The 27037-nt window shown below is 38.9% G+C and overlaps 1 protein-coding gene across 1 annotated transcript in view; it reads left to right on the plus strand.

Moving 5' to 3' along the window:
* The window catches only part of atp2b3b (ATPase plasma membrane Ca2+ transporting 3b), a 72757-nt gene that overhangs the window by 12296 nt on the left and 33424 nt on the right, over positions 1 to 27037 (plus strand). Inside the window, 10 exon segments of the mRNA XM_042491530.1 lie at positions 7671 to 7868; positions 10839 to 11004; positions 11006 to 11097; positions 14297 to 14422; positions 16738 to 16863; positions 21990 to 22031; positions 22234 to 22345; positions 22347 to 22396; positions 23651 to 23722; positions 24147 to 24289. Coding sequence (XP_042347464.1) covers positions 7671 to 7868; positions 10839 to 11004; positions 11006 to 11097; positions 14297 to 14422; positions 16738 to 16863; positions 21990 to 22031; positions 22234 to 22345; positions 22347 to 22396; positions 23651 to 23722; positions 24147 to 24289 — 1127 coding nt within the window.

Raw genomic sequence — 27037 nt, forward strand, 5'->3', positions numbered from 1 at the left:
GTTTCACGCTGACAAAATGTTATAATCACAAAAAGTGTCCAAGACAACACTCATTTTATTTTACTCATACATTATTACTGCACAAGTGGACTGAATTGAACACTTTCACTGCAGTGCAACACACCTCAGACTGAATGACGCAGAATGGAACGAAAGCACTTTCCATCAAACAGTAAAAACACGTTTTATTCATGGAGTGTAATCCTGGCTGGGATGGATTCCTGGATAAATTGATTGGTGAATGGATGATGGGATTATAATGGATGCATGGACGGAAAGCTGATAGAGTAAATCCATAAATGGATGAGTGGAATAAAAGTGTGCAAGCGTCGACTAGAATCTCAAATGACACACCTGCAGTGTCTGTAAATGTGGGTCCATTTATTACCATACAAGTATTTTCAAAATTCTTTCAATTAATCTGTTAATCATGTTAGGTCTGTGCCTTGTGATTTCTGTAATTTTTGATTAACCTGCCACGGATTCTCACTTTTGAGAACCAGAAATCAGCAAATATTTGGCATTTTTGCTTCAAAAATGATAAATGAATCATCAAAATAGTTGATTATTAAGAATTATTTTTAATTGACTTATCATTTTGGCTCAATTTTTTTCCGTCTATTTTTAGAGGGCCACTGTGTTGGATTTAAGGGCATCTATTGGCCTGAATGGCATATTCATAACTATGTTTTTATTAATTTATAATCACCTAAAAATAAAGAGTCATTGTGTTTTTGTTACCTTAGAATGAGCCATTTATTTCAACATGTGAAGTGGGTGCTCCTCCACATAGTCCCCCATATTGTTTCTACAGTATCCCAGAAGAAACAAACCAAACACTGGCTATGGATAGGAACATTTTCTTTTATGCATCAGTCACCATAGTTCTCCTACACCTTTGGCACACAGGAGAAATTTCACCTCTGCAACCTCACCACTAGATCCCACCAAATCCTACACTGGACCTTTGATAACAAATAAAGAACCATAAGTAAGGGTGAAACATCAGTCTGAATCAATGTAGTGAAAACATTAATACAAAATTATTGAATGAACTGCAGTTACGATAAAGTTAAATAAAGAAGCTACTGTCATATAATGAAGTTGAATACACTACTGTTACAATAACAATTATAAATAAGTAAGTTAAATAAAGTATGTTTAGAAGGAAATTTTCTAAATTATTCTTATAATTAAATAAACCAAAATGGGAACCATGGTGCTTTTATTTTGAATGTCCTGACATGTCCCAGGAAGGAAGTGTTGATGTTTTTTGCTGTGGACTTGAAGCTTCTGGTCAACAGTTGGATTTTAGTGTTAAACAGTTAAACAGATACCGCAGCGCCTTTAACCGCGAGGATTCATTCACTGTGAGTGGCAACAAACTAACAGCTCTCAAGTTTAAATATTACTAATATTTGCAAGTCGCACTGGTGCTTTGTGGTTGCTAAATGTGACTAAATAGTCAAGATTTGAGCTCTGCAAATACAAATACACACCTCACCTGCTCACAGTTAAGTTAGACTGTTACTGCAGCTCTGTTAAACCTTATGATTTATTCTCTGTGAGCTGGAAACAAACTAACAGCTAAAAAGTTCAGATATAAAGTAGTATTTGCAAATCGCAGTAGTGCTCCATGGTCATAAAATATGACTAAATAGTTACAGTCTGGAGCTTTGCAAGAGCCCTGCTTTGTGTATGTGTGTGTGTGTGTGTGTGTGTGTGTGTGTGTGAGAGAGAGAGAGAGAGAGAGAGAGAGAGAGAGAGAGAGAGAGAGGCGGGGAGCTGTAGGAGAGAGCGAGAGAACCAAAAAAAAGGTGGCTTATAAAACTGTCAATTTTTACTAATTTTTACAATTTTTACTCATTTTTATGTTTGTGATATAGTCATTTTATATATCGCATGTGGATCAAGCCACGATACCTCGAGTATATTCGATATAACAATGAACAAGGAATAGCCTGCTTAAGATATAACTTTATTGTTAAATTCCAAAGCACACTTCCTTCCTAAACATTCAAACAGTGCTTGCATACTTGCACCAGGCAGCCAAAGCAGGGTTTCCCACGCATTCATTTATTTGTGGCAGCATGCCACGATTAAAACATGTGCCGCCACGTATTGATTTTATATGATTTTGGAGCTGGACCGGTCATTAGGAGCGCTATTGGAATATGTATACTGTTCGGTTATTCACTGCACCACAATCTTGGTACGCAGAGTGCACTCTGGGCATAAATGGAGCAGTGGAATATCAGATGCAACAAAAGTGAAACCATTCATTTCCCTGTGTCTAAAAGTTTGCTCTTACTCACTTCTCTACAGCTTCTCCTCTCATCAATTGATCTGACATGAGCAACAGACTGAATGTAGAGAGTGGACACAGAGGGATTAAAAAAACATACACTCACACACAAGATAAAAACAAAAACCATGACCTCCGACCCAAAACTTTTTTTTCTCACCATTTTATGACAATTTCTAGATTTAGGTTTAGTTTATTAAAAACGGACAGTGCAAATTAATAAATACACAAGGTATAAAAATGCTAGGATTATCCAGGAGGCGATTTTTCATCTGTAGTCCCTTGGCCAAGGTGTTAGAAGAGGCTTCTTAAAAAAACATCTAGGCAAAAAACCAAAGAAATTGGACATACACTTTAAAAGACTTCTTTAAACACATCAGCAAGAGAAAGAAAAAACAAACAAACAAAACATCTAATTTACAATTTAAAAGCACTATAAGTGGTAGGGGCAAGTACATATAGAATGACATAGCAAAGCAAGCAGGACATATAAATAACAGCATCAAAATGAGTTAAGTGCTGACAAGTCTAAGTATAAATCATCCATTGTTTTAACTGGTTACTGGGTTTTAGATTGTTAATTGCAAAAATAATTAATATATTAATCCATGATTAAACAATCATTAGTTGGAGTCCTGATAATAGCAAATGCTTGTTAAAACTGACCAGGGCCAAAGCACACACACTCTTTTCTCTCACACACAAACACATACAAAAAAGTTGATGTAATTATGTCAGTCAAATAGGCCTATTTGTCATGACTACTGAGGGCAGAATTTGGGTTTCTGTGTCTTTACTGTGTGTGTGTGCATGCGCCAGGGATCTATTGGCATGCGCCCACTTGTGTGCTCTGACAGGGGTGTGGTACCACACTAAAGCCACTCCTCCAACTACTTTGTAACCTAGCAACACAATAGCAGAGAGAAGTTGGCCGGACAAGTCAGCAAGAGAGAGAGATGACTGAGAGCTGTGAGATGGTGAGGAACACAGAGGAGTGAATGGAGGGAGAAGAGTGTTCAAGTGTAAGCTGAGTCTATTTGTGTGTGTGTGTGTGTGTGTGTGTGTGTGTGTGTGTGTGAGGGAGAGAGAGAAATGGAGAAAAAGTGAGAGAGTTGGTGGGTGTTAAGTTACAGTAAGTCTGTGTTGAGTGTTGCTAATTTGATACTGTGAGCTGGTCAGGAATCAGTGCAGCAGGTCCCAACAAAGCCAGCATACAATCAGAGTCGTGTATCTGCAGTTGTCCCTACAAAGCACAGTTGGCAAACAACAGACACACACAGGTACTGCCCTCTGTACACTCCGACAGACTTCTTTTGCACTGTGCTAACTTTCAAAAATTACATATGGTGTCTTCTGGTGCAACAAAGCAGCCAAAGTGTAAACACAGATTGTGAACAATGTTTCCTACCAGGCTTGGACAGTATGTAACATTTCATACCTGCATTCTAGAGCTGGGCAATATGACCTAAAAATAAAATCTCAGATTTTCAAACCAAACATGATTTACGAATTAATCGATTTGTTGTTATTGGTTGCGTTGAAATGACCCGTAGCATCGGTCTGTTGTAGTAAAAAAATATCCCCTCCAGCTCTCTGTGGTCTTTTCACATATACAGTTGTACAGGTGAGGCAGCGTGGCTGGTAGCACATAACTGCGGTGAATAGTTTTCAGCATGTGGATAATGCCAGGCTTTTCCACTGTATATACAGGCACCATATCCTCAGCGATATGCATCAGTAACAGCTTTGCAGCGGGTCGCTGGGACGCAACGGGACAATGATTCTACTAATGTCGGGTGCTTTTTACCGGCTGTTTGTGTGCTGACGCGGTCTAGTGCATCTCGGAGTGAGACACTTCCCCCTCATTGGAGATGTTCAAATAAATCGGTCCAGCTGCTGCCTTTACTTGCAGCAGCATTTAAACAAACTTGGCTGCAGACGTGGATTGTTCCAGATCTGATGCCGCAAAACCGAACTAGTTCCAAACAGCTGACGAGACTGAGACTTTTTAGGGAATGTACTCTACATTGTCATTGATGCTTGCTTGTCATGTAGTGGTGAGTGTGTTTCTTTAGGAGGTATGCGCAAGGGGAGGGTGCAGCCTACTGTGAACTACGGAAGCCCTAAGAGAACATTGGAGGGACATATTTGAGACACTCCAACAAAAGCTGCTGCCTTTTAGTGCGATTACAATATTACTGATTGTAGAGGACGACCGTGAATTGACAGATCAGACAGATAGATAGGAAAATGTGGGTATATGTATTCTAGAAATGTCAACAGAGATACACATCTTGCAACAGTACTGCATAAATGGATATGACAAACACACACACACACACACACACACACACACACACACAGTCACACACAACAGGGTTAACATACCACATGCGCAGACATAATGATGCAGCTGATGCTGAGCATCATCTGTAATATGATACATAGAAAGTAGAGTGGGGGTTAAACCAATACAGAATGGGATCTCTCTCTCTCTCTCTCTCTCTCTCTCTCTCTCTCTCTCTCTCTCTCTCTCTCTCTCTCTCTCACACACACGCACGCACACAGATATGGATACCCCAGCACTGCAGTATGAGACCATTATATCGACACTGAAGAGACGGAAAAGAGGAGGTGGAGAAACGATGAGAAAGAGAAAGAGGGAGTGAGAGAAAGAGTGTGTGTTTGTGTATATGTGTGTGTGTGTGTGTGTGTGTGTGTGTGTGTGTGTGTGTGTGAGAGAGAGAGTGTGTGTGTGTGTGGGAAGGGGGGGTTGACGGAAAGCTAGAACAGCTTGCCGCATTGTCAAGGACACATCAAGGAGAGATTGAGAGAGGGAGAAAAGAGAGGAGGAGGAGAGCCAACGAGAGAGGCTGTGGAAAAGGGTGAGGAGGAAGGGTAGAACGACGGGATGGATGAACGAGAGATGGAAGGAGGGAGGGACGGACTAATGGAAGGAGGATACAGCTCACTACGATTACTCAGCATAAGGTCACCTGTTTTCTCTCACTCTCTCTCTGTGTCTCTCTCTCTCTCTCTCTCTGTCTTTCTCTGCCTCGCCTTGGCCTGAACCCTGTTGAGCGTCATATTGCTACACAACTCTTTGGCAACCCTGGGAGCTGCATATGACTCCCTGCAGCAAGCACATTTGACCAGGATGTCTCCAAACACACACAAGCACATACACACACACAAACACACACACACTCTCACAGGCAAACGCACGTAAAGATAGTCACCGATCTTGGCCAACCACAGCATACAAATTGACCCCCCTCCCCTCCCCAATAGCCTATCAAAAAAAAAAAAAAAGGAAGAAAAAAGAAAGCTGTGCTCCAAACCTCGCACGCTGGAGGAGTGACATCACCTGTTGCTGGGCAGAAACCTGTTAGAGACAGGAAGCCCTGGACCTGATATCATGGTCTCCATGGAAACTGAATTACTTAGGGGTAAGGTTGAAGGGGAGAGGATTGTAAGAGTGTTGCAGTGAGGATGGAGATGAGAGTTTGGAGGAGGGAAAATAAACTTGGAGTTAAATCCGTTCTACTGAAAAGAAGAAGTTGGTCAAGGAAGTTTTGGCTTTTTTGAGAGATTTTGTGCCAATTGGGCATGTGCGTAGTGTAGTCGTGTGAAATGAGTTTGGAGTGTTTTTGTGAAGGCAGTTCTGTGTGGAATTTTATTTACACTTTTATGGATGACAGAGAACATGGGACCATTCATATAGCCACTGATTCAAAAAACTTTTTATTTCAAATAGCAATTAAGTCACTTAACACAGCAGCTGGTTCTGAAAAAGTAATTTGATTGGACAAAAGGTATTCCATGAGTGCAAATATATTTCCAACATCGCTGAGACTTTTATGTATGCAATGTATCCTCATACAGTGGTTCATATGATATCTAACAAATAGGGCTAGACCAGAATATTCTGCTATTTGGATATTTTTTAATTGGGTAGGTATTTTCAGTTTAGAATTATTATTATTATTATTATTATTGTTATTATTATTATTATCATTATTATTATTATTATTATTATTATTATATTTTACTTATTTATTTTTTTGCAGAGAAAGAATGTGATTTCAATGTCTGTGAAAAAACAAACATTTATTTTGGCTTTTCTAAGTCACATGATGCTATGGCTATGTGCTTGTCAGGAGGAACTGGTGATACTGCATCACATAACTCTTTAAAAGTTGAGCTGATCATCCGGAAGTTTTGAATTCACAATTCCTCTGTGAAATCGTGGACTATCATCTCCCAGAAATCCCTCATACGTGGCCACTCCCACATACAATGGGCTTGCCTTTCCGTCATCGCTTGCATAACACGCCTACACCACCTTGGATTGAAAATAATGACAGCTAGTGTGGTGGCTGCAATAGTAATAAAGCTGCTAATGTTTTAAACATCATCACCATGATTCTTGGAATATCAGAATATCGCAAGATAGGTTTTGGGCAAATCTGTAATGGAAACCTGGCTAGTGTGTCTCTCACCTGACACTGAAACTGTCAGGGGTCAGCTGCTTATCAACCTTATCTGGTGATCAATGTGAGTCCAGAAAATGGTATTTGGGACAGCTAACAAATTAGTGACTACGAATGATGTTGGTTAAGTTTAGGGAAAGAAAAATGGTGATAGCATAGTTTAAAATAACTAAAAGTACACTCAATTTCACACAGCTCTGAACACCTGTCTCCTGGGGGAAAGTCCAGAATTTTGTGTTCACTAGGTCTACATGTACCCAAGCTGGCTATTTGGTTTCAAGCTTCTCAGTTTCACATGGTCATGAAAACCAGTCTTCTAGAGGAAAGTCCGGAGACTTAAAATAAATCAAAGTTCCCTTTGTTTCGCACAGGTCCCAACACTGGTTTGACAGTCCCAAGTTTTGTGATCCATCCAACACCCCAACCTGCCTCCATATGGAGACTACTTCCTTCTTTGATCGCAGTCTTTCTGATTTTGGCTAATACATGAATTACCGGCTCATGACTGCGTTAGTTATATATGATGCATTTTTTTCATGGGTGTACATACACACTAGGGGCGTGTCCAGGGAGTGGCCTTGGGTGGCAAGGGCAGCTCTGAAATCTGATTGGCTACCACAGGTGCCACCCTATTATGACTGGGTATCTGTCCTGTCAGTTTGAACAGTGGGACAAGTAAACAGAATTTTTGTTTGCAGACCCCATTTTGAATTGTGAATGTGGCGCTGTCAAATGTGTGTGCAGAAGTATTTTGTTTGGATCCGTTTTTTTTCATGTAAATTTCACCTAAGTGAAATTTGCTAACATTTCATCTCTTTCTTATTCCCCCCTCTTTTCCGCCCTGTGTCTCTCTCTCTGTCTCCATCTGTCAGGTCTCAGTGGGGACCCGACAGACCTGGAGCGTCGATGCCAAACGTTCGGCCAAAACTTCATCCCCCCGAAGAAGCCGAAGACTTTCCTGGAGCTGGTGTGGGAGGCCTTACAGGACGTCACACTCATCATCTTGGAGGCCGCTGCAATCATCTCCCTCGGCCTCTCTTTCTACCAGCCTCCGGGAAAGGACACCGAATGTGAGAGCAGGGGCAGCGGGGCTGGGGAGGATGGTTTGGCAGGTTGTGGAAGGAGAAAGTTGGGCAGCGAGGGGAATAGAAAGAGAGAGACATAGCGAGGTGAGAAAGAATAGTTCATCTTCTGCATAGAGTAACGCCTGATCAGTGCTATCCTGGTTAAAGAGGAGAGCAGGAATGAGACATGGTGGAGGCTAAGGTTGTAGAAAGAGAAGAAAAGAAGATATTTTGGTGGTTGAAAGAGAGTTTTTGCTCTTCACAGAGCAAGAGAGCCGAAGTAAATGGAGAAGGATGAAACAGAAAATGAAACGCCTTTTACAAGCATTAAAACAAAAAAAGGGGAAATTTTCAGAAAATATAATATTTTTTACATGTTTAAAATTATGTCACAGAAATATGTACGTTTGTATATGAGCATTTTTTTTCAAGTCATTTTTATTCCTGTTTTTCTAATCGTTTTGTGCTAATTTTCAGGTCTTAAAAATTGTTTTTTGTTGATTGTTTTTTACCAGTTTTGTGCTAATTTTGATTAACTTTTTGTCAAGTTGCTCATTTCCTTTCTTCCAATGTTTAAAAAAAGTCCGAAGTGTGTAAAATGCAGTGGGAGGAAGATTGAGGGAGTTACAAGCAGCCAATGGGCTGAGCTTAATCGAATAAAAAAGATAATAAATGAGAGTAGGACTGAACAGAAGATGATAGGTAAGTAGTTGAGAGCAAGACAGGAGACAATGGTAACTTTAAATAATGTATTAATTTTTTTTCCAAGAATAAATAAATATAGGCCTTTCAGTTTAGTTCATTTGTTCCACAATTAATGAATTTGCTTCCACTTAATGTTAAGTTAATTCGAGTTCAGTTCATCCAAGTTAGTTTTTAAACTAAACTTGGATTTCCCTGTGGAAGGAGGGGTTTCCAGGGTTTAGTTAGTCGCTCGCCAACAAATGTCACCTTGCTCTTGGAAGTCCATCACAAAAATATCTGACCGCTGATATCATAGGCTTGTAAGGTTCATGTGTGTGAGGAATGCTGTAGAATGCTGTAGAATGCTGTGTGCTTAGGAGCGGTTCTGCTCACCAAACAGCCTGATGGGATGAGAAACCTGCATATAGCGGCCTAGAATTCACTATGAGGTTATTGGGTTTTTAACCTGGGTAACATACACAACAACATATCAGAAATCTCCTTTTGAGGTGTTTGAACACTTCAGTGCAGAAAGCCAACAAAAAAGAAGAGCCAAAGTTTTACCAAAGTATATATACAGTTGGGATGATAATAAGTTCTAATACTGAATTGCAGAATTGTAATACCTTCCTCTGATGGAATCAGATTAAACTGATTGCCAACTGAATTTAAAAATCAAAGTATTTCCATCATCAAGCGTGATTCTTATCGTAGAAAGCTGAGTTTTCAGTTGATAATGCTAATAAATCAGGTAGTTTTTTTTCTGTTCTTTCTGATGTTGTTTGGGTAAAACACAAAGAACTTCTGTGCAATGATCTTATCTTCTTTATTGGTTGAAATATGAAAATGCACAAAATGAAAAGCATATAGACCATAGAGTTGTTGCCATTATCTCTTTGGTGTGTATTTACCACAGTAAGCGGTCATGGCAGAGAGGAAGTGAGCTCAGTGAACAGGAGGAGGAAATATGTGACGCTGTGGCTCAGTCTGAAACCTCATAGTTCACCCCAGATAACAGCAGCACACGCAAACTACTCTCTCATTATTTGAGTAATGGATTTGTAGTTATGCACTGTGTGTCATGAACGTTTTTTTGGTGAATGGTAGTAAATTATATGATGATAAACACTATCTGTAGACAAAGGCTGGCACTGTGCATAAGTCGCTGCAGTCTTAACCCTTTGAAAATGTTTTTTCAAAGTATTTAAACCTCTGAACCCTAAATGGGTTGGCTTTCTTTTAAAAAAACATGGGGAAAAAGGCATTGATCAACTTTGCCAGTAATGCTCTGCAAAATGCAAGAAATTTGTAGATTAAGAGTAAAAAAAGGCTAGGGAAAAAGGGTGCTATAATTACAAATATCATAATGGTCTTTAAAATTATGTTACAGAATGATTATAATCTATCTGAGCACTTTTCTCAGGTCATTTCCTTTTTTGTTTTGTTTTGTTCTTTGACTTTCATTTTGTTTGTGCTAATTTTCAGATAATATACTAATATACTAATACACTTGAAACCTAGCAAACTGGTTTGGGTTTTTTCAAAAACAAGGGGAGAAGGCAATGAGTAACTTAACAAGACATGGCCCAGAAACAGAAAAAAAAACGAAACAAACAAAACTGTAAAGAAAATTACCTGGAAAAAAAAGAACACAAAAAGAGTGAAAAACAATGCTGAAAAAATGTGTATTTATTATAATTTTTTAATTATATTTTTTCTGTCAAATTATTTGAAACATAAAATTATTGTAACTACAAATTTAGTTTAATGGACACTTTCCCCTATTTTTTGGGTATAATAACCTCTAATAATCCCCTTATTTTAAAACACATTTTTAGGTAATAATTTTCTTTCCTTTCATTTTACTTACTCATTTCTTGCATTCAGTTGGACATTTCTGGACAAGTTGGTTGTTGTTTTATTTTCTGTGTTTTTGTCTTAAAAAAAATCAAACCAATTTGCTTGAGTTTCAAAGGGTTAAACCTAAAAAAAAAAATGTTTGTTTTAGCTCAGACCTAAATGACTCACTGTGGCTCCCCCGGAAAGAATCGTGGTTTTGGTGTGTCAGTTGAGGTTCACCCATCACCCATTTTTTTTTACATTTGGATCACAGATTGTCCCCTTAACTTTGCTTTCCATCTACATTTGGTAACATATGTGAAATATAGTGAGACTATCTAAACTATCCATACCACCAGCCAACTGGTGCTTTAGGTGGGTTAAATACAAGTTGATTCAGTTGTGATGTCACAAAATGTCTAACCCCCCATCCCTCCGCTCCCCTCTCTCCAGCGTGTGGGAATGTGGCGGCGTCTGCAGAGGATGAGGGTGAAGGTGGTGACACTGGCTGGATTGAGGGCGCCGCCATCCTGCTGTCTGTCGTGTGTGTCGTCCTGGTGACGGCGTTTAATGACTGGTCCAAAGAGAAGCAGTTCCGGGGTCTGCAGAGTCGGATTGAACAAACAGAAATTTACTGTTGTGCGTAAAGGAAACGTCATCCAGATCCCTGTGGCGGACATGGTGGTGGGGGACATGGCGCAGGTCAAATACGGTAAGGAGACCATCGCAAACGCTTACTTACTTCTTTTGTTGCTCATGCCTTTCTTCCATGTTTTTGAAAGAAATCATGCCAATGTGCTCAGGATTCAATGGGTTAAACAAATAGTTTGACATTTTGGGAAATAAAGTAATTTGCTTTTTCTTGGAAGTTAGATGAGAAGGTAGATGGTACTCTCATGTCTGTTCACTAAGTATTATTAGAAAGATTGCAGATGCTACAGCCAGCAGGTGATTAGCTTAGCATAAAGACTGGGAACACAGGGAAACAGTTAGCCTGGCTCTGTCCAAAGGTAGGAGAATCACCCTACTAGCACCTCTAAATTTTACCAATGTCCAGATGCACGTACATGTGTTTGTCCATCTGTCCAATTCATGTTACGCCTTGGGGGAATTTTTCAAATTTAGCACAGATGTCCACATAGCTTTGCTGATTAGACTCTGGTCACTTTGAACTTGCTTCTGTCTCATTCTGGTCAAAACAATATCTCAAGAAGGCCTTGTGGGAATATTCTCAAATTTGGCACAACCGTCCTCTTAGGCTCAAGAATGAACTGATTAGATTTTGGTTGACAAAGGTCAAAGGTTAAGGTCACTGTGACCCTTTGTCCATCTCATTCTCATGAATGCAATACCTCAAGAAGACCTTTTGGGAACTTTCTCAAATTTGGCACAAACATCCATTGGTATGAGGAATGAAACTGATCAGATTTTTGTGGCCAAAGGTGACCTCACAAAACATGTTTTCTGCAATAACTCAAGAATTGATACACTTATTGTGGCATAATTTCACACAAATGTCTACCGGATAAAATGATGATTATAGGTATATGTTTAGGGTGGTAAAATCTGAAAATTGAGTTATTTTGGCTTTAGCCAATCCTAAACTGAAGTGAGCTTTAAGTCTGGAATTTGGAGCCACTGGCGTTCATGCCTGTATGTAAATGCCTAACTGACCCTGGACTGTTTTTTATATTTTTATATATTTCATCATTTTTATGTCCCCTTTTCATTACCATTATTAATATTATTTTGTTAATTTATTTTGTTTTTATTGTGTTCTCGCTTTGACCTTAGTCGTTAATAAAAGTTTTAAATTGAATTGAATTTAGATCCAAATGGTCAAATGTCAACTTTACTGTGATATCATAATGTTTTGCAAAAAAAAAAAGTTTTTCTGTCCATTATTCAATGCCATAACTCAGGAACAGAGGGGAAGAGATTTTTGTTCAGACACTGAAGTAATGAGATTAAAAATTAGTGACAGAAAAAAGTGTGCCAAGTATTGATTTTTGGGATTTTTTAGCTTCTTTGCAACAAGATCAGTTTCAGAAACACTGTCAGCTGTCATGGCTAGATCTGAATCTGGAAAGACATGAACGTAAAATGTAACTGCAACTTGACTGGTTGGCCGAAGCATCCAACCACGAGGCGGTAATTCTAGTTACCTTCATTTGTAGCCAGGCAAGCTGTTTACCCAAAATACCCACTTTATGTTAAGTTAATCACCTCCTGGCTGCACATAGTATCAAATTCAGCACAGCGACCCGAGTGGTATCAACCTTCTGATCTTACTCTCAGAGAAAATGCGAGTGAGCCTGTTTCATGATAAACCACGGTAAATTCCAGACGGTTAGTACACTGTAAAATCAAGTTGATCTTAGTTAAAATAATCTTTGAAACCAATTGTCTTGAAAAAGGAAGAAAATATAATAAATATAACTATAGATTTAAATTTATGTTAACTTTATATCTAAGTGTTAAGTTACTTGGAATGTAGCTGTCTTTGCTTAATTTTGTGAAGTTGTTCTAACTTGAAAATAAATGAAATTACAACTTCAGTAAAACAAGTTCGTCTGACTTAACTTCATAATGACAAAGTGGGTTTAGCTGGTGATGAATTAAAGAGATCTGTGAGTTCTGTTTTGTTAACATGTTTTGGAATATGAATATATAGCAAAGTAAACTTGGTTTATTGATGTTGTTAAAAAAATTAGAATATAAATAAGAAAAAAGAAGAAGAAGAAGAAAATAGACTTCTGCATCTACTAATCTTGTTTTTTTGCATCCCCTCATGCTTAAAAATGCTGATAATATCATCTTCTTTGGTGCTCATGGTGTCAGTAAAATCAACAATGATTGTATTGTGGTTTCATTGAGACTCTGCTTTTATCTCAAGTTTTATGGCCCTGTGGGAGTGTAGGAATGACAAGACGAAGAGACTGAGTCAAGTCGAGTCTGTTTACTCTACAAGCGCACAGATCATCCCTGGTAAAAACTAAAACCGCGCTAACAACAAAACTCCCAAAATCCATTTCCCAGAATACCCTTCCCTCAAGTCTGAACTCTGCTTCTTAAAGAAGCAGCAGTCTCTGGTGAATGTCTGTATTGCTCTTCTATAATGTGGATTACCACAGTACTTACATTTTTCGATTTCCTAGATTTTTTTGAAAAGTAAAATCAACTTATCAGATTTTACAATGCATTACAATTTCAAATTTTAATTATTATTAAAACAGTGTTTATTTATTGTGCTTTGAAATAGTCACAGTAAATCCTGTCCAGCATTAACTGAAGTTGGCAGCAGTCTCCCAGCTGCAGGCGCAGCATGCTACGTGGGTTTGTTTTGCTAGTCCTTGTTTACAGAGTGGGTGTGCAGCAGGCAAACCCTGTGATGCTGCTGGTCCCTTGTCCTCATCTACAGTGACACAGACACTTGAGCAAGCATTTCAGAGGCAGGCTGCTAATGTTGATTCATGTTTGATATGGCTTTCAAATGTTCAAGTAAAGTATCGGCTGTTTTTATTCAAATATTTATGCAAACAGAAAGTGAATAGTGCTGATTGTTTTTTTTTAAGCGTTCAATATAAAACTTGGTGAAAGGACTTTGACGTGCGTATCGGTGCTTTTTCAGCAAATTTTAACAATACTGTGAAAATACTGATAAAGGATAATTTTGGTCACCATAATCTTAATATGAAATTGTCCTCCTATTTCATCTTTATGATGTGACTATTTCTGCTTCATCTGTACTGCTGATCTCTGTATCATGTTTGTATAACCTAATATTATCTACAAGTGATACTGGTATGTAAATGTCCCTGTTGGACGCGCATGCATTGACATACCCCAGGCCAAAAAGGACATAAACTACAAGGTGAATCCCACACTGATCTGTGGATGTGTGTGTTCAGGGGATCTGCTGCCAGCTGATGGTATCTTGGTCCAAGGCAACGATCTGAAGATAGATGAGAGCTCCCTCACAGGAGAGTCCGACCACGTACGCAAGTCTGTGGATAAGGACCCTATGCTGCTCTCAGGTCAGTTTTCACAGATTTTGCTCTCTGTCACCTTTGTGCTACTTGGAGGATATCATCTGCTCATTATGGCATTTCTGTCTGTCTGTCTCTGTAGGTATAGACACATTTTTGTTGTTAGTTTGTTACCAGCTTACAGAGGATAAATCAACAGGTTTAACTGCGGTAACAGATTGAGAGCTCCGATTGTGACTAAGTCACATTTTTGTGACCACAGAGCACCCAGTACGACTTGCAGATATTAGTAATATATGAACTAGAGAACTGTTAGTTTGTTGCCCGCTCACAGTGAATGAATCCTCACGGTTAAACCATGGTATCTGTTTCAGTATCTGCTAACGCTAACATCCAACTGTTGACTGGAAGCTTCAAGTCCACAACAAAAACATCAAGATGAGCCAGGTCCTTCACAATAAAAGCACAATGGATCCTGCTTTGATTTATTAAATTCTAACAATCCTCCTCTCCACACTCTCTGAGCTCGGCATCTCAGGTTCTGTCCTATGGTGGTTCAAGTCCTACCTCACAGGCAGATCCTTCAGTGTCATGGCGAGGAGAGGTGTCTAGGTCACATGGCCTATCGACAGGGGTTTCTCAGGGGTCGGTGCTTGGTCCCCTACTCTTCTCTCTGTACACCACCTCACTCGGTGCAGTGATCCGCTCCCACGGTTTCTCCTACCACTGCTATGCTGATGACACTCAGCTCTTCCTCTCCTTTCCACCTGATGACAGAACGGTCTCAGCTCGGATATCAGCGTGTCTGGCTGATATCTCCACATGGATGAAGGAACGCCACCTTCAGCTAAATCTGTCTAAGACCGAAATCATGGTCTTTCCAGCTTGTCCATCTGTTCAGCCTCGGATCAGTGTCCAACTTGACTCGAGCCTACTTGTGCCCACAAACTCAGCCAGAAACCTGGGTGTCATGATTGATGACCAGCTGACCTTTAAGGTTCATGTGGCCTCAGTTTCTCGGTCTTGCCGTTATGCCCTCTACAACATCAGGAAGATCAGACCCTTCCTGACCCAACAGGCCACACAGCTTCTGGTTCAGGCTTGTGATCTAACGCATTGACTACTGCAACTCTCTTCTGGCAGGCCTCCCTGCATGCTCATTCAAACCTCTTCAGATGATCCAGAATGCAGCAGCACGTCTGGTCTTCAACCAGCCCAAAAGAGCACATGTCACCCCGCTGCTAATTTCTCTTCACTGGCTTCCAGTGGCAGCCAGAATCAAATTCAAAGCACTTCTCTTGGCTAACAAAACAATCACAAGAACTGCTCCAGCCTACCTGGAATCCCTGATGCAGGTCTACTGTCCTCCTCGCCCACTACGCTCTGCATGTGAAAGACGCCTGGTGCTTCCAGCCCAGCACGGCTCTAAATCTCTAGCCAGACTCTTCTCTTCTGTTGTTCCCAAATGGTGGAACAAACTTCCAAACTCTGTGCGTTCTGCTGAGTCCCTTTCTACTTTTAAGAGACAATTGAAAACTCATTTGTTCCGAGAACACCTAGGCACTTAACCTGACTCTTCTCCGCTTTGCCCTTTGGGGTAAATTAAGTCAGAAGGTCCAAAACCCAGCACCTAATGATTATCTAGCACTGACAAAGTTGTGTGATGTTGTATGTTGACTGTCATCGTAAGTAGTGATACTGAGATTGTTGAATCTCAGATGTTGAGATCGCTACTGGTTAATACTTTGGTTTCAAATAAAAAAAAAAAAAAAGAAAAGAAACGGGGGGGGGGGGGGGTGGTTGTGCGGCACTTCTTCTGCCACTAGACGGCAATACCTGTGACCAATCACACCTGAAGCACTTTTTGCACTTTTTGTACGTCGCTTTGGATAAACGCGTCTGCTAAATGAAATTGTAGAATTGTAGACTTAGAATAAAATCTAATTATTATAGTACCTTATTCAACTTCCTTATATCTGTATTTTATTAAATGTTATTATAACAGTAGTGTATTCGACCTGATTATATGACAGTAGCTACTTTATTTAACTTTATTGTAGCTGCAGTTCAGTCAATAATTTTGTTTTAAAATAAGAATTATGTTTTGGCAGACACCAAAAGAATTATCATTTTTTTTCTGCCTGAATGCTGAAGTTGTGTTGAGCTGAGCTCTAAGCACTTTTTTCCTGTCAAGTAGCCAGAGCAGCTCATGGCATTGTTTATGTGTTGTGTATGAAGAAAACACTGAGAAAGGGCTCTATAAAGAACCTCACAAAAATGTGCAAGATCACAAGTTGTTGCATTGTACAAGCACCACTGGTCTCTTAAATCAGTCTTAAGAAGTAATGTATTTGGATTTTAAGGTACCCATGTGATGGAGGGCTCGGGCAGGATGCTGGTGACAGCTGTGGGTGTAAACTCGCAGACGGGCATCATTTTCACCCTGCTGGGAGCTGGAGAGATGGAGGAAGACGGGAAGGAGAAGAAAGGTAAGTGAAGGAGTGGGGACCAGTAGAGAGACACAATATTTACAGACATTTTTTTTAACTGTAATAAGAGAAAGATAAAGATATTTTTGTTGAAGATACACTGCATCGTTTTAGAAGTTTTTAGATAAACATATTTAATATTGATATGCATCAGAAGCACAAATTTGTTTTGTTCTTAAAATATGCCAGCAGTAGAGGAAGAAAACAGATGCCAACGAAACCCAGAAAATGAGACAGCCATTCTCATACATCTGCACCATCTCCATTTATATATACCTCAAACTGCTCTTGAGTCAGTAAATATATACTCACACATGTTGATAGATTACTGAAGGGGCTTACCGGGTACAAGCCTATATGTCTCTGACCCCTTGGGCCCCAAAACCTCTATTTGAAGTGACTGTTAATATTTTGTTGCTGGACAGTCAATCAAATGACTACAAAGATATGTGACACTACCACAATGAGACTCAAAACAACCACAGACATGAAAAACAACTACACATACATTAAATTACTACCAAGAGACCCGAAACAAGCACAGAGACATACAAAAAACTATAAAGAGACACAGAATTACTTCAATGACATTCAAAACAATTACAAAGACACTCAAAACAACAAAAGAAGCAAAGAAATATGAAATGAATACAAAGATGCTACAAAGACGCCTTCCCTTTGAGGTGTTCAGGGCACGTCCCACTGGTAGGAGACCCTGCAGAAGACCCAGGACACGCTGGAGAGACTATGTCTCTCAGCTGGACTGGGAGCGCCTCATGATTCCCCGGGAAGAGCTGGAAGAAGTGGACGGGGAGAGGGAAGTCTGGGCTTCCCTGCTTAGGCTGCTGCCCCCACGACCCGACCCTGGATAAGCGGAAGAAAATGAATGAATGGATGGATGCTACAAAGATTTGAAACGATGACAAATACACATAAAACAACTTCAGAGAGATATGTAATTACTACAAAAAGACTCAAAACAGTCACTAAGAAAAAAAAAAACAACTGCAAACAGACATGAAATTACTGCAAAAGAACCAAAATGACCATAAAGATGTGCAAAACAACTACACGGAGACCTGAAAATACTACAAAGAGACTTGGAATAAACACAAAGGCACTCCAAACAAAGACATGCACAACCGCTACAAAGACACATTAAACTGCTTCAGAGAGACTCAAAACAACCACAAAGACACAAAACAACTGTAAAGAGACATGAAATTACTAAAAAAAGAAACTCAAAAGAGCTACAAGGAAATGAAAAAACATCTACACAAAGACATTAAATTACTAGAGACCCTGAAATGAGCACAAAGACATACAAAATTACAAAAAACCCATGAAATTACTGCAAAGAGACTCAAAATGACCACAATGACAACAAAACAACTATAAGGAGACATGAAATTACTACAGACTCCAACAAAAAGACACTACAAACAACTTTAAAGAACCATAAAATGACTACGACAAACACAAGACAAACAACTTAAAACAACTTCAAACAAACAGGCATGAAATTACTATAAACAGTTTTCAACAATCACAAAGATCTACAAAAGAATCTCACAGAACGATCACAAAGAAAGCAGAATGACCCCAAATTATGACTACAAAGAGATGTAATACGACTGCAAAAGTCTACAAAGAGATGCCAAAAGAACTGCAAGAATCCACAAAGATAGGGGCTTGTTTATGTCTGTGCCCAGGGGCCTATTGTCCTATAATCCGTCCATGCTCACACACTGCGGCACGTGTGTGTGTGTGGATTTAGTTGGGTGCCTAACTGATTTCAGATAAGAGCTTCAACAGGAAACACACCAGTTTAACCTCATCGATTATTTAGCCCACATCCTCTCCATGCCTCTCATTCTCATGCCCCCTCTCTCCTTCCTCTCCATTTTTTCTCAATTTCTCTCACTGTCTCTTGTTTACCCCACTGCCGTGCCCTCTTTCACTTTCCCATCTCTCCCTTTGCTCTCCCCTGTTTTTCCTTCCATCCCCTTAATCTGAGAGAGAGAGAGAGAGAGAGAGAGAGAGAGAGAGAGAGAGAGAGGCTGCAGATTGAATCAATTATTGAAAGAGTAGGGGGGAGAGCGAGGGAGCCGGGGAGATTCAGGGAAGAGTGTTGGTTGGTCAACGCATGAAGCATTAGTCTGTGCTCAAATTTGTTTTGGAAGGGCCCTGCAGTCAGAGCAGAGCTGCAGACAGCGACGGAGGCCACACATACTTTCAGAAGCACTTAAGGTTAATATCATTACCAGTGCACTCATCCATGCCTCTACCACTGCAGCTCTTACTTGTGTGTATGGGAATGTGTGTGGTGTTGTTGGCATCTTGAAAAAGAGAAAACATCTGAAGCATCATGGCGTGCAGAATGGACAGCAACAAATGAGCCGATGATGGTGATTTTATGAAAAAAAAAAAACCCCCAAAAAACTGTTATCGCTTGTTTTCCAAAGTGCTATTTGCACATGAGGATGTGTTGCACTCAGTGCAGCAGCCTCTGTGGGCTGGATCATTCAGACAGTCATTTACTGGAGCTCATACATTATTTATAAGATTTCTACAAATGCCATAACTTGTTAGTTTTTCTTCATGCAGTGTGGGTTTGCTATGGGCCTGTACACTGTTCTCTTTGATTTTTCTCTCATTCGAGACTTAGGTTATATTCAATTCATTTTTTTTGTCGTTCTATACTGAACAAAAATTTAAACGCAACACTTTTGTTTATGCTCCCATTTTTCATTTTTAAGATAAAGATCTGAGACTTTTTTATGCACACAATAGACTTTTCTTTAAAATTTTAGTCACAAATTTGTTAAAATCCACATAATTGAGCCCTTCGCCTTTTCCAAGATTATCCAGACACCTGATTGGTGTGGCATATCAGGATGGTGATTGGCCTTGGAAGCCAAAACAAAAACAATTAAGAAAGCAATGAGCAACTTAAAAGAACTGACCCTAAAATTAGCAAGAAATTAGTAAAAAGAGTACGAAAATTACCTTACATTATTAAAAAAGAAAAGAAAAAAATTAACAGAAGACAAGACCATCAAGACTTCAAAAAAGTGCTTCAAAATTATAATAATTATTGAAGATAATTTCAATTTTAAATATGTAAGAAAATTCCCTGAATATTAGCACCAAAGAAATACAATAAACAAAAAATGGAACCAAACCATTTAAAAACAATAGCATGAACTGAAAAATAAAGCTATCAAAAATATGACAGATCAGTAATATAAATTTAAGATTATGATAAATATTGTTTTCTTGACAGCCCTTTTAAAAAATAAATTTCTAATCTTTTTTTCTTTCTGCAATTTGCAGGCCATTTCTTGCCAAGTTGCAGATTGCCTTTATTTAAAACATTTATTTTATTTTTCATTTTATTTATTATTTGAAAGAAAATCAAACCAATTTGCTCAGAGTTCCAAGTTTTGATGCTTGTCAAAGGAGTCTGAATGCAGCACAATAAAAGTGATGTCGATCCAGCTATCAAAAGAGTTAAAATTTAAAAATTGACTGAATTTAAGAATGTAAGTTGTAGTTATTTTTCAATGTGATTTAATTTTAATTTTTAATTGCTTTTTATCAGGCCATTTTATTGTTTTTTGATGGTTTGGTGGGGGGTGTTGCTAATTTTCTAATGCTAATTGCTAATTTTTTGTTTCTTTCAAAGTTTTGGATCACTTCTTTGAAGTTGGTCATTACAATGTTTTTAAATGAAATCAAACCAATTTCACAGTCTTTGAAGGATTTAGGGCAGCCTGACACTAGTTTTTTTTTTTTTTTTAAAGTTTAAACAATTATTACAGTGTATGCCGCACCTGCCAGAAGTACTCACTAACACAGATTTTAACAAATTTCTGACCAAAGTTGAAATATATCTATCACGTGCATAAAAAGTCTGAAATCTTTGACTTAAAACTGTGAAAAATGGGAGCGAAAACAAAAGTGTGTTTAAATTTTTGTTTAGTGTATACAGTCATCTCCGAACATTCTGCTACAAACACATTCACTGCTTGAGTTTTTTATTCTTCCCTCTTTGCTCTCTTTTGTTTTCCCTTCTTGCCAAATCCCAAAACCTTTCTTCCTCACACATTCCCCAAACAGACGACAGTACTCAGTTGCTCATCTCTGCAGAGGCCACTTTCAGCACAGTCACCAATGGTATGTGAGCATAAAGTTGTCTACCTGCCCCGCTCCTTTCCTCAGCTAGTATATGGACCCCAACACACAGTGCAATGAAAGTGACAGTGACCTCTGATGGACTTAAACTTAAGACAATGTCTCTCAGTCTCTTGACCCAGTGTATGAAGATGTGTGCACCTTCATTATCCTTACCTTTAGTATTGTTTTTTGTGGTTTTCTTTTTCTGGAAGTGTGTCTTTGGCTGTCCTAAGATCAGAAATATGACTTTTGGGCGGGTTTCCATTAACCCTCAAATTGCGCAAATTGAAATTGTGAATATGCCTAAACGCAGCAATTAAAAAAAAATCCCATTTATCGCAAAACATTTTTCTATGCTTGCATGATGTGGTATTTCAGGTGATTTGAAAAACCAATGTTTTGCAAAACTACAAAAGAAAAATGTTTTTGGCTTTTCTAGGTCACATGATGCTGTGTTTGTCAGGAGGAACTCATGATGCAGCAGGAGCTACAAGAGCTGTTATTGCATCACATAACTCTTCAAAAGTTGAGCGGATCATCCATAAGTTTTAAATCCACAATTCCTCTGTAAAATCGTGAACTATCACCTCCCAGAAATCCCTTATATGTGGCCACTCCCACCTATAACGGGCTTGTCTTTCCATTATGGCTCCATAACACGCCTACGTGGCCTTGGATTGTAAATAATGACAGTTAGTGTGGTGGCTGCAATAGAAATAAAGCTGCTAATGTTTTGAACATGCTTCTTAGAATGTTATCACCAGAGAAGAAGTCGCAGTACATCACTCAATGGAATCAACATTTCGAAAATATCACTTAACTTTTGCGCAAATCTGTAATGGAAACCCGCCTGATGAATATGCACACATGCTAACACTTCTCTTTTATATGTTTGTCTTTTTATTCCTTAATGTGCCTTTGTCTCAATCACCCTCCCTTCCTCTCAGGAAAACAACCTGATGGAGCTGTGGAGAACAATCAGAACAAAGGTAAAAGCTCATCACATGTGCATAATGTGTGTGTGTGTGTGTGTGTTCGTGTGTGTGTGTGGTGTGTTTGTGCGTGCCTGATGTAGAATGAGCTTACTTCATCTGCAGAATCGGTGCTTAAGAGAGTATACTGTACATGTTTTTACATTTTTTTGTGTGTGTGTGTGTGTGTGTGTGTGTGTGTTTGTGTGTGTGTTTTCAGCCAAGAAGCAGGACGGGGGTGTTGCCATGGAAATGCAGCCCCTGAAAAGTGCAGAAGGAGGGGAGGTGGAGGACAGAGAGAAGAAGAAGACCAATGTTCCGAAGAAAGAGAAGTGTGCTTCAGGGCAAACTCACCAAACTCGCTGTTCAGATTGGCAAAGCAGGTAAAGAACTGTCACACCGAAAAACCGGCAGCTTTCACACTCTGCGAGTCATTGGGGAACTGGGATAGAAGAAAATAGTGACACACACACACACACACACACACACACACACACACACACACACACACACACACACACACATTTATACATATATATATATATATATATATATATCAGTGGAAATTAGAGTAGCAATCACATGGACTAAAAGTGTGCTATTTTCCTGATCTTTTTAAATTGACTTAAATTCCCCTGACTGTAATCAGCTCAGACAATATCAGGTCCTTCTGTAAGTTATTGAAGAATGAAGAGGGGTCAGCAAATTTAAAAGCTTTTTTTGCCAAGTTCTGTGTGAACTTTGGGGACCAACATCAAGAAGATACTGTACCATATTGATTCTGTTTTTTTACACATGTATGTACCCAAATAAGAAGGAACCAGCCCAAGTAGACTTTTATTTCTAAAAAACAATCAATGCGAGAGTCTGCAGATGGACAGAGAAGGCCATTTAGTAGCAGCGTGCAGTGGTGTATGCGGTTTCCACAGCCAGTAATAAAATGTAGAGCGCAATAGTACACAGTATCTAACTTCTTTAGGCACTGGTCAGGTGCATTCATCGAGCAGATCCCTATAGTCCAACAAAGGTCAAAATGTTGCTAAATTCAGGTGTTTTCTTGCCTGGAGCAGGAAACTGGATTTATTAGTGAAAAAGAAACTTAATTTATTTAGGTTTCATCTTGAGAGGTTATTAGGTTAGGACAATTAGCTGTTAACTTTTTTCATTTGAAAAGGGTATGACTTTGGATTTGTCTGCATTTAAAATTGCATAACTGTAATAGTTTTTACTACTGAGGGGGATGAACAATAAACAGTTTCATCTGCATAAAAATGGTGAGCAGCATTTGATAAGTTGTCACAGAAACTATTTACATATATAGAAAACAATAGTGAGCCTAATGACAGAGCAAGTTCTCTGTGAATAACATAAATGAATTGTAAAAGTTGCAAAACGTTGCACAGCAGATGAGAAGAGTCATACTGAATTATGTTTTATTACAGCTCAATAACAGAGAGGCATGTTATAAAAACATACTGTCTAGTGCTGTAAACTGTGATGGAATTTGATCACATAGGTAAAGCAATGCAGTGAGTGATAAAGCAGCAGGCGTGCATTACTTCAGAATATCCAAACATAAATATGAAATAAAGCTAGAGCAGACTGACTGACACACTGTTCTTTAATTTTCTTTACAGGTTTGGTGATGTCGGCCATCACCGTCATCATCCTGGTGTTGTACTTTGTCATCAACACGTTTGTCGTTGAAGGTCTGTGTGTGCACAATATCCCCCTAAAATGCACATGCCATGCTATACACATTGTACTCATGCCATTGTGGTAAAAATATTGACCATGTGAGCATGAGTCACACTTTAAAACTTCTGGGAACCCAAATCACCAAAAACTTCATTAACATGTAGTTTAGGGTCTTCCATGCATAATTAAAAAAAAAAAAAAAGTTAAAAAAAACGTTGTCTTCAATAAACTTGTGTGGCATGGAGTAAGTGCACAGGCGTTCCCTCTTCAGTATTTATTTTCACTCAGATTGTGATTATCTACAGATTTTTGTAGATACCTAATAAGACCCTGCACTTTAACATAATATGTGCAATCTTGTTATTTCAAGCCATGTTTCCAGAGGCTTTAAAGTGGATGGTTTGGTCTTAATATGCAGTGTGGTGTGTGTTGCAGGTCGCACGTGGTTGACAGAGTGCACTCCGGTCTACATCCAGTATTTTGTCAAATTCTTCATCATTGGAGTCACTGTGCTGGTGGTGGCTGTCCCAGAAGGCTTACCTCTCGCTGTCACCATATCTCTGGCTTACTCTGTCAAGGTAGACCCCCCTCCCACCCCATACACTTTACTGAGTGCAAAGCAAATGGAAAAGTGGGAGCTGCTGTCTTGTAAACCAGTGTATTAGTGTGCACATTGGAAACAACCTTTGTTAAGGAGGTCATGCTCCCATTGTCTCTCAGAACCCTAGTTGTGCTCTTTTCGACTCAGCAGTCTCGGTATGATTTTCTCTGTGTCCCCAGACTTTCCAGCTGTCAAAATCCAAAAACTTTTAGCCAGAAAAAACCTCTTGAGATTAAAAGTCTCTCTTTTTCAAGACTTTTTCAAGAGTGTTCTGGCGGAGACAGGCTGCAACATCAGTTACAGAGGATCAACATAGAACCAAAAACATGCATTAAATTATGCAAAATAAGAAATATAAAACATAAAATGTTGATATGCGCTACATGGGATAGGTGATATTATCGTTTTGTATATAGTTTTTTATTGTTTAATTTTATTAAACCAAGAACTGAGCCTTGGGGAACTCCACTCCTCATGTTGGTTTGCTCAGACGCATAATACCCATTTAAGACAAAATAGTTCCTGTTGTGAGGATGAGATTTGAATCACTTTAGCACTGTGCCTGAGGGCCTAATCCAGTTATCCAGTCTGACCGGTGGTATGCCATGGCCAACTGTGTCAAAGGCAGCCTTAAATCTGATTCTACCAGAGCTGAAATCTTGCCTTACTCAGTTTGTAATCAAATATCATTGAGCTCATTAACCCTTAGGGCCCGCTTTAATATGACACACACTCATATCGCTTTGCGCACAAAATGCGCTTTTCAGAATCAAGCTTAAAAAAATATTATGCATTAATATTATTTTATACTTTAATTAAGTTATGTTTTAACCCAACATCAGTCCTAATCATAAATATCAAATAGTCATTCATTTTTAGAATATTAACCCATGCTCTGTTTTGGGCCCAATTCTTTTTTCATTGTACATGCTGCCTCTAGGTTCTATTTTTGAAAAACATAATGTTTCATTTCATTGTTTTGCTGACGACATACAAATTTATATGCCATAAAAATTACAAAGTAAGGGTTCACTGCAGCCTTTACTTGATTGTCTAAGAGACATTAAAACATAAAACTTGGATGAGCTTAAACTTTCGTCTCCTAACAGGCTCTAGAAAGATAGACCACATTGCCCCTGTGCTGCGTTCACTGCACTGGCTCCCTGTTCGCTACAGAATTAGTTTTAAGATCTTGTTGTTAACTTTTAAAGCACTTGATGGTTTGGCACTGCCTTATTTAAATGAACTGCTATATGTTCATGCTCCAGCCAGAGCACTGAGGTCTGCTAAAGCTGAATCAATCTGTTGCACCTTCTCCAACAGACTGATTCAGCTTCGCTGTCGAAAGGACAGATACAGGAGATCTTTCCTGCCACAAGCCATTCATCTGTACAATAACTCACCTCTGTCTGCTCTTTAAACTCTGGTCTTAGTTCCTTTTTTTTTAAAACATTTATTCAGATACTGTCGGTTGTCTTACATTCCGGTCAAATTTTGCTTACTGTACCTCTGCAACTGCAGTCACTCCGCACTTTACACTTGTATATATGTATATATGTATAGTCTCTTAGTTTTTAGTTTTTTAAGCGTATTCCTTTTATGTTCTATTAATATTGTTTTCTCTTTACTTTCTTTGTTCTTACTGTATGGAGCTGCTACACCCCAATTTCTCAGTTTTTGAGATCAATAAAATATATCTATCTATCTATCTATCTATCTATCTATCTATCTATCTATCTATCTATCTATCTATCTATCTATCTATCTATCTATCTATCTAACCAGCTGCTCCTGGATGTGCCTAAAACAAGGCCTAAAGCCAGGGGAGATCGAGCTTTTCGCTGTAGCTGCACCAAACCTGTGGAACAACTTACCACTTAAAATCAGTTCTGCCCTCAAGCTAGAGCATTTCAAATGCTTGTTGAAGACACAGCTTTTCTCCCTGGCCTGTGTTTAGGATGAGGATGTTTTTATCCCTACAAATGTGACTATTTTTGTTGATATTGCCGATAATTTTGATATTGTTTAAGGTTGTGTGATGTATTCTATTTTGCCTTTTTACCTGTAAAAGACTTTGGTCAACCTGGTTGTTTTAAATTTGCTATATAAATCAAGTTGACTTGACTTGACTTTAAATGCCAGGTTTTTGTTATGATGCCACTATGTTTTTACACAAAAAAAAACGCAAAAAATGAATTATTTTCAATACACTACATGCAAAGTAGATTTTTTTTCACAGCCTGGAATGCATCAATGATTTGCAGCAACATTGATTGTGACAGTGCACCTACTAGATATAGCATGTATTTTCTCCATATGCCAGATATGGTAAAATTATGTCATCAGCTGTATAGTGGCCATTTCTACATACCACAGTTCCTAGGCCTTAGTCTGCAAGGCGCATGGGTTTTAACTCGTGTTCCAACTTCAAGTGAACCCAAGTACTCACATGAAGCAGGAAAAACTTTTAACGATGTTTATTTGTGAAATCAAAAAATACAAAAGGCATTGCAGGCTATATCCGTCCAAATCACATCCACTACGGTCCACTACCGACTTGATGACCTAAACGCGCTTTCCACGCTGTAAGGCATGATAATCCACTGGGATAAGGAACAGTCAAAAACTTTTTTTGTCTGGCCTTCACAAGGTGGAAAACAGTGAAAAATGACAATTTCCAAATCAAAAGCCCAGAATGACACCCAGATATAATACAATGCACATT

This window comes from Plectropomus leopardus, chromosome 8, assembly GCF_008729295.1.
Source record: "Plectropomus leopardus isolate mb chromosome 8, YSFRI_Pleo_2.0, whole genome shotgun sequence".
Classification (NCBI taxonomy): Eukaryota; Metazoa; Chordata; class Actinopteri; order Perciformes; family Serranidae; genus Plectropomus; species Plectropomus leopardus.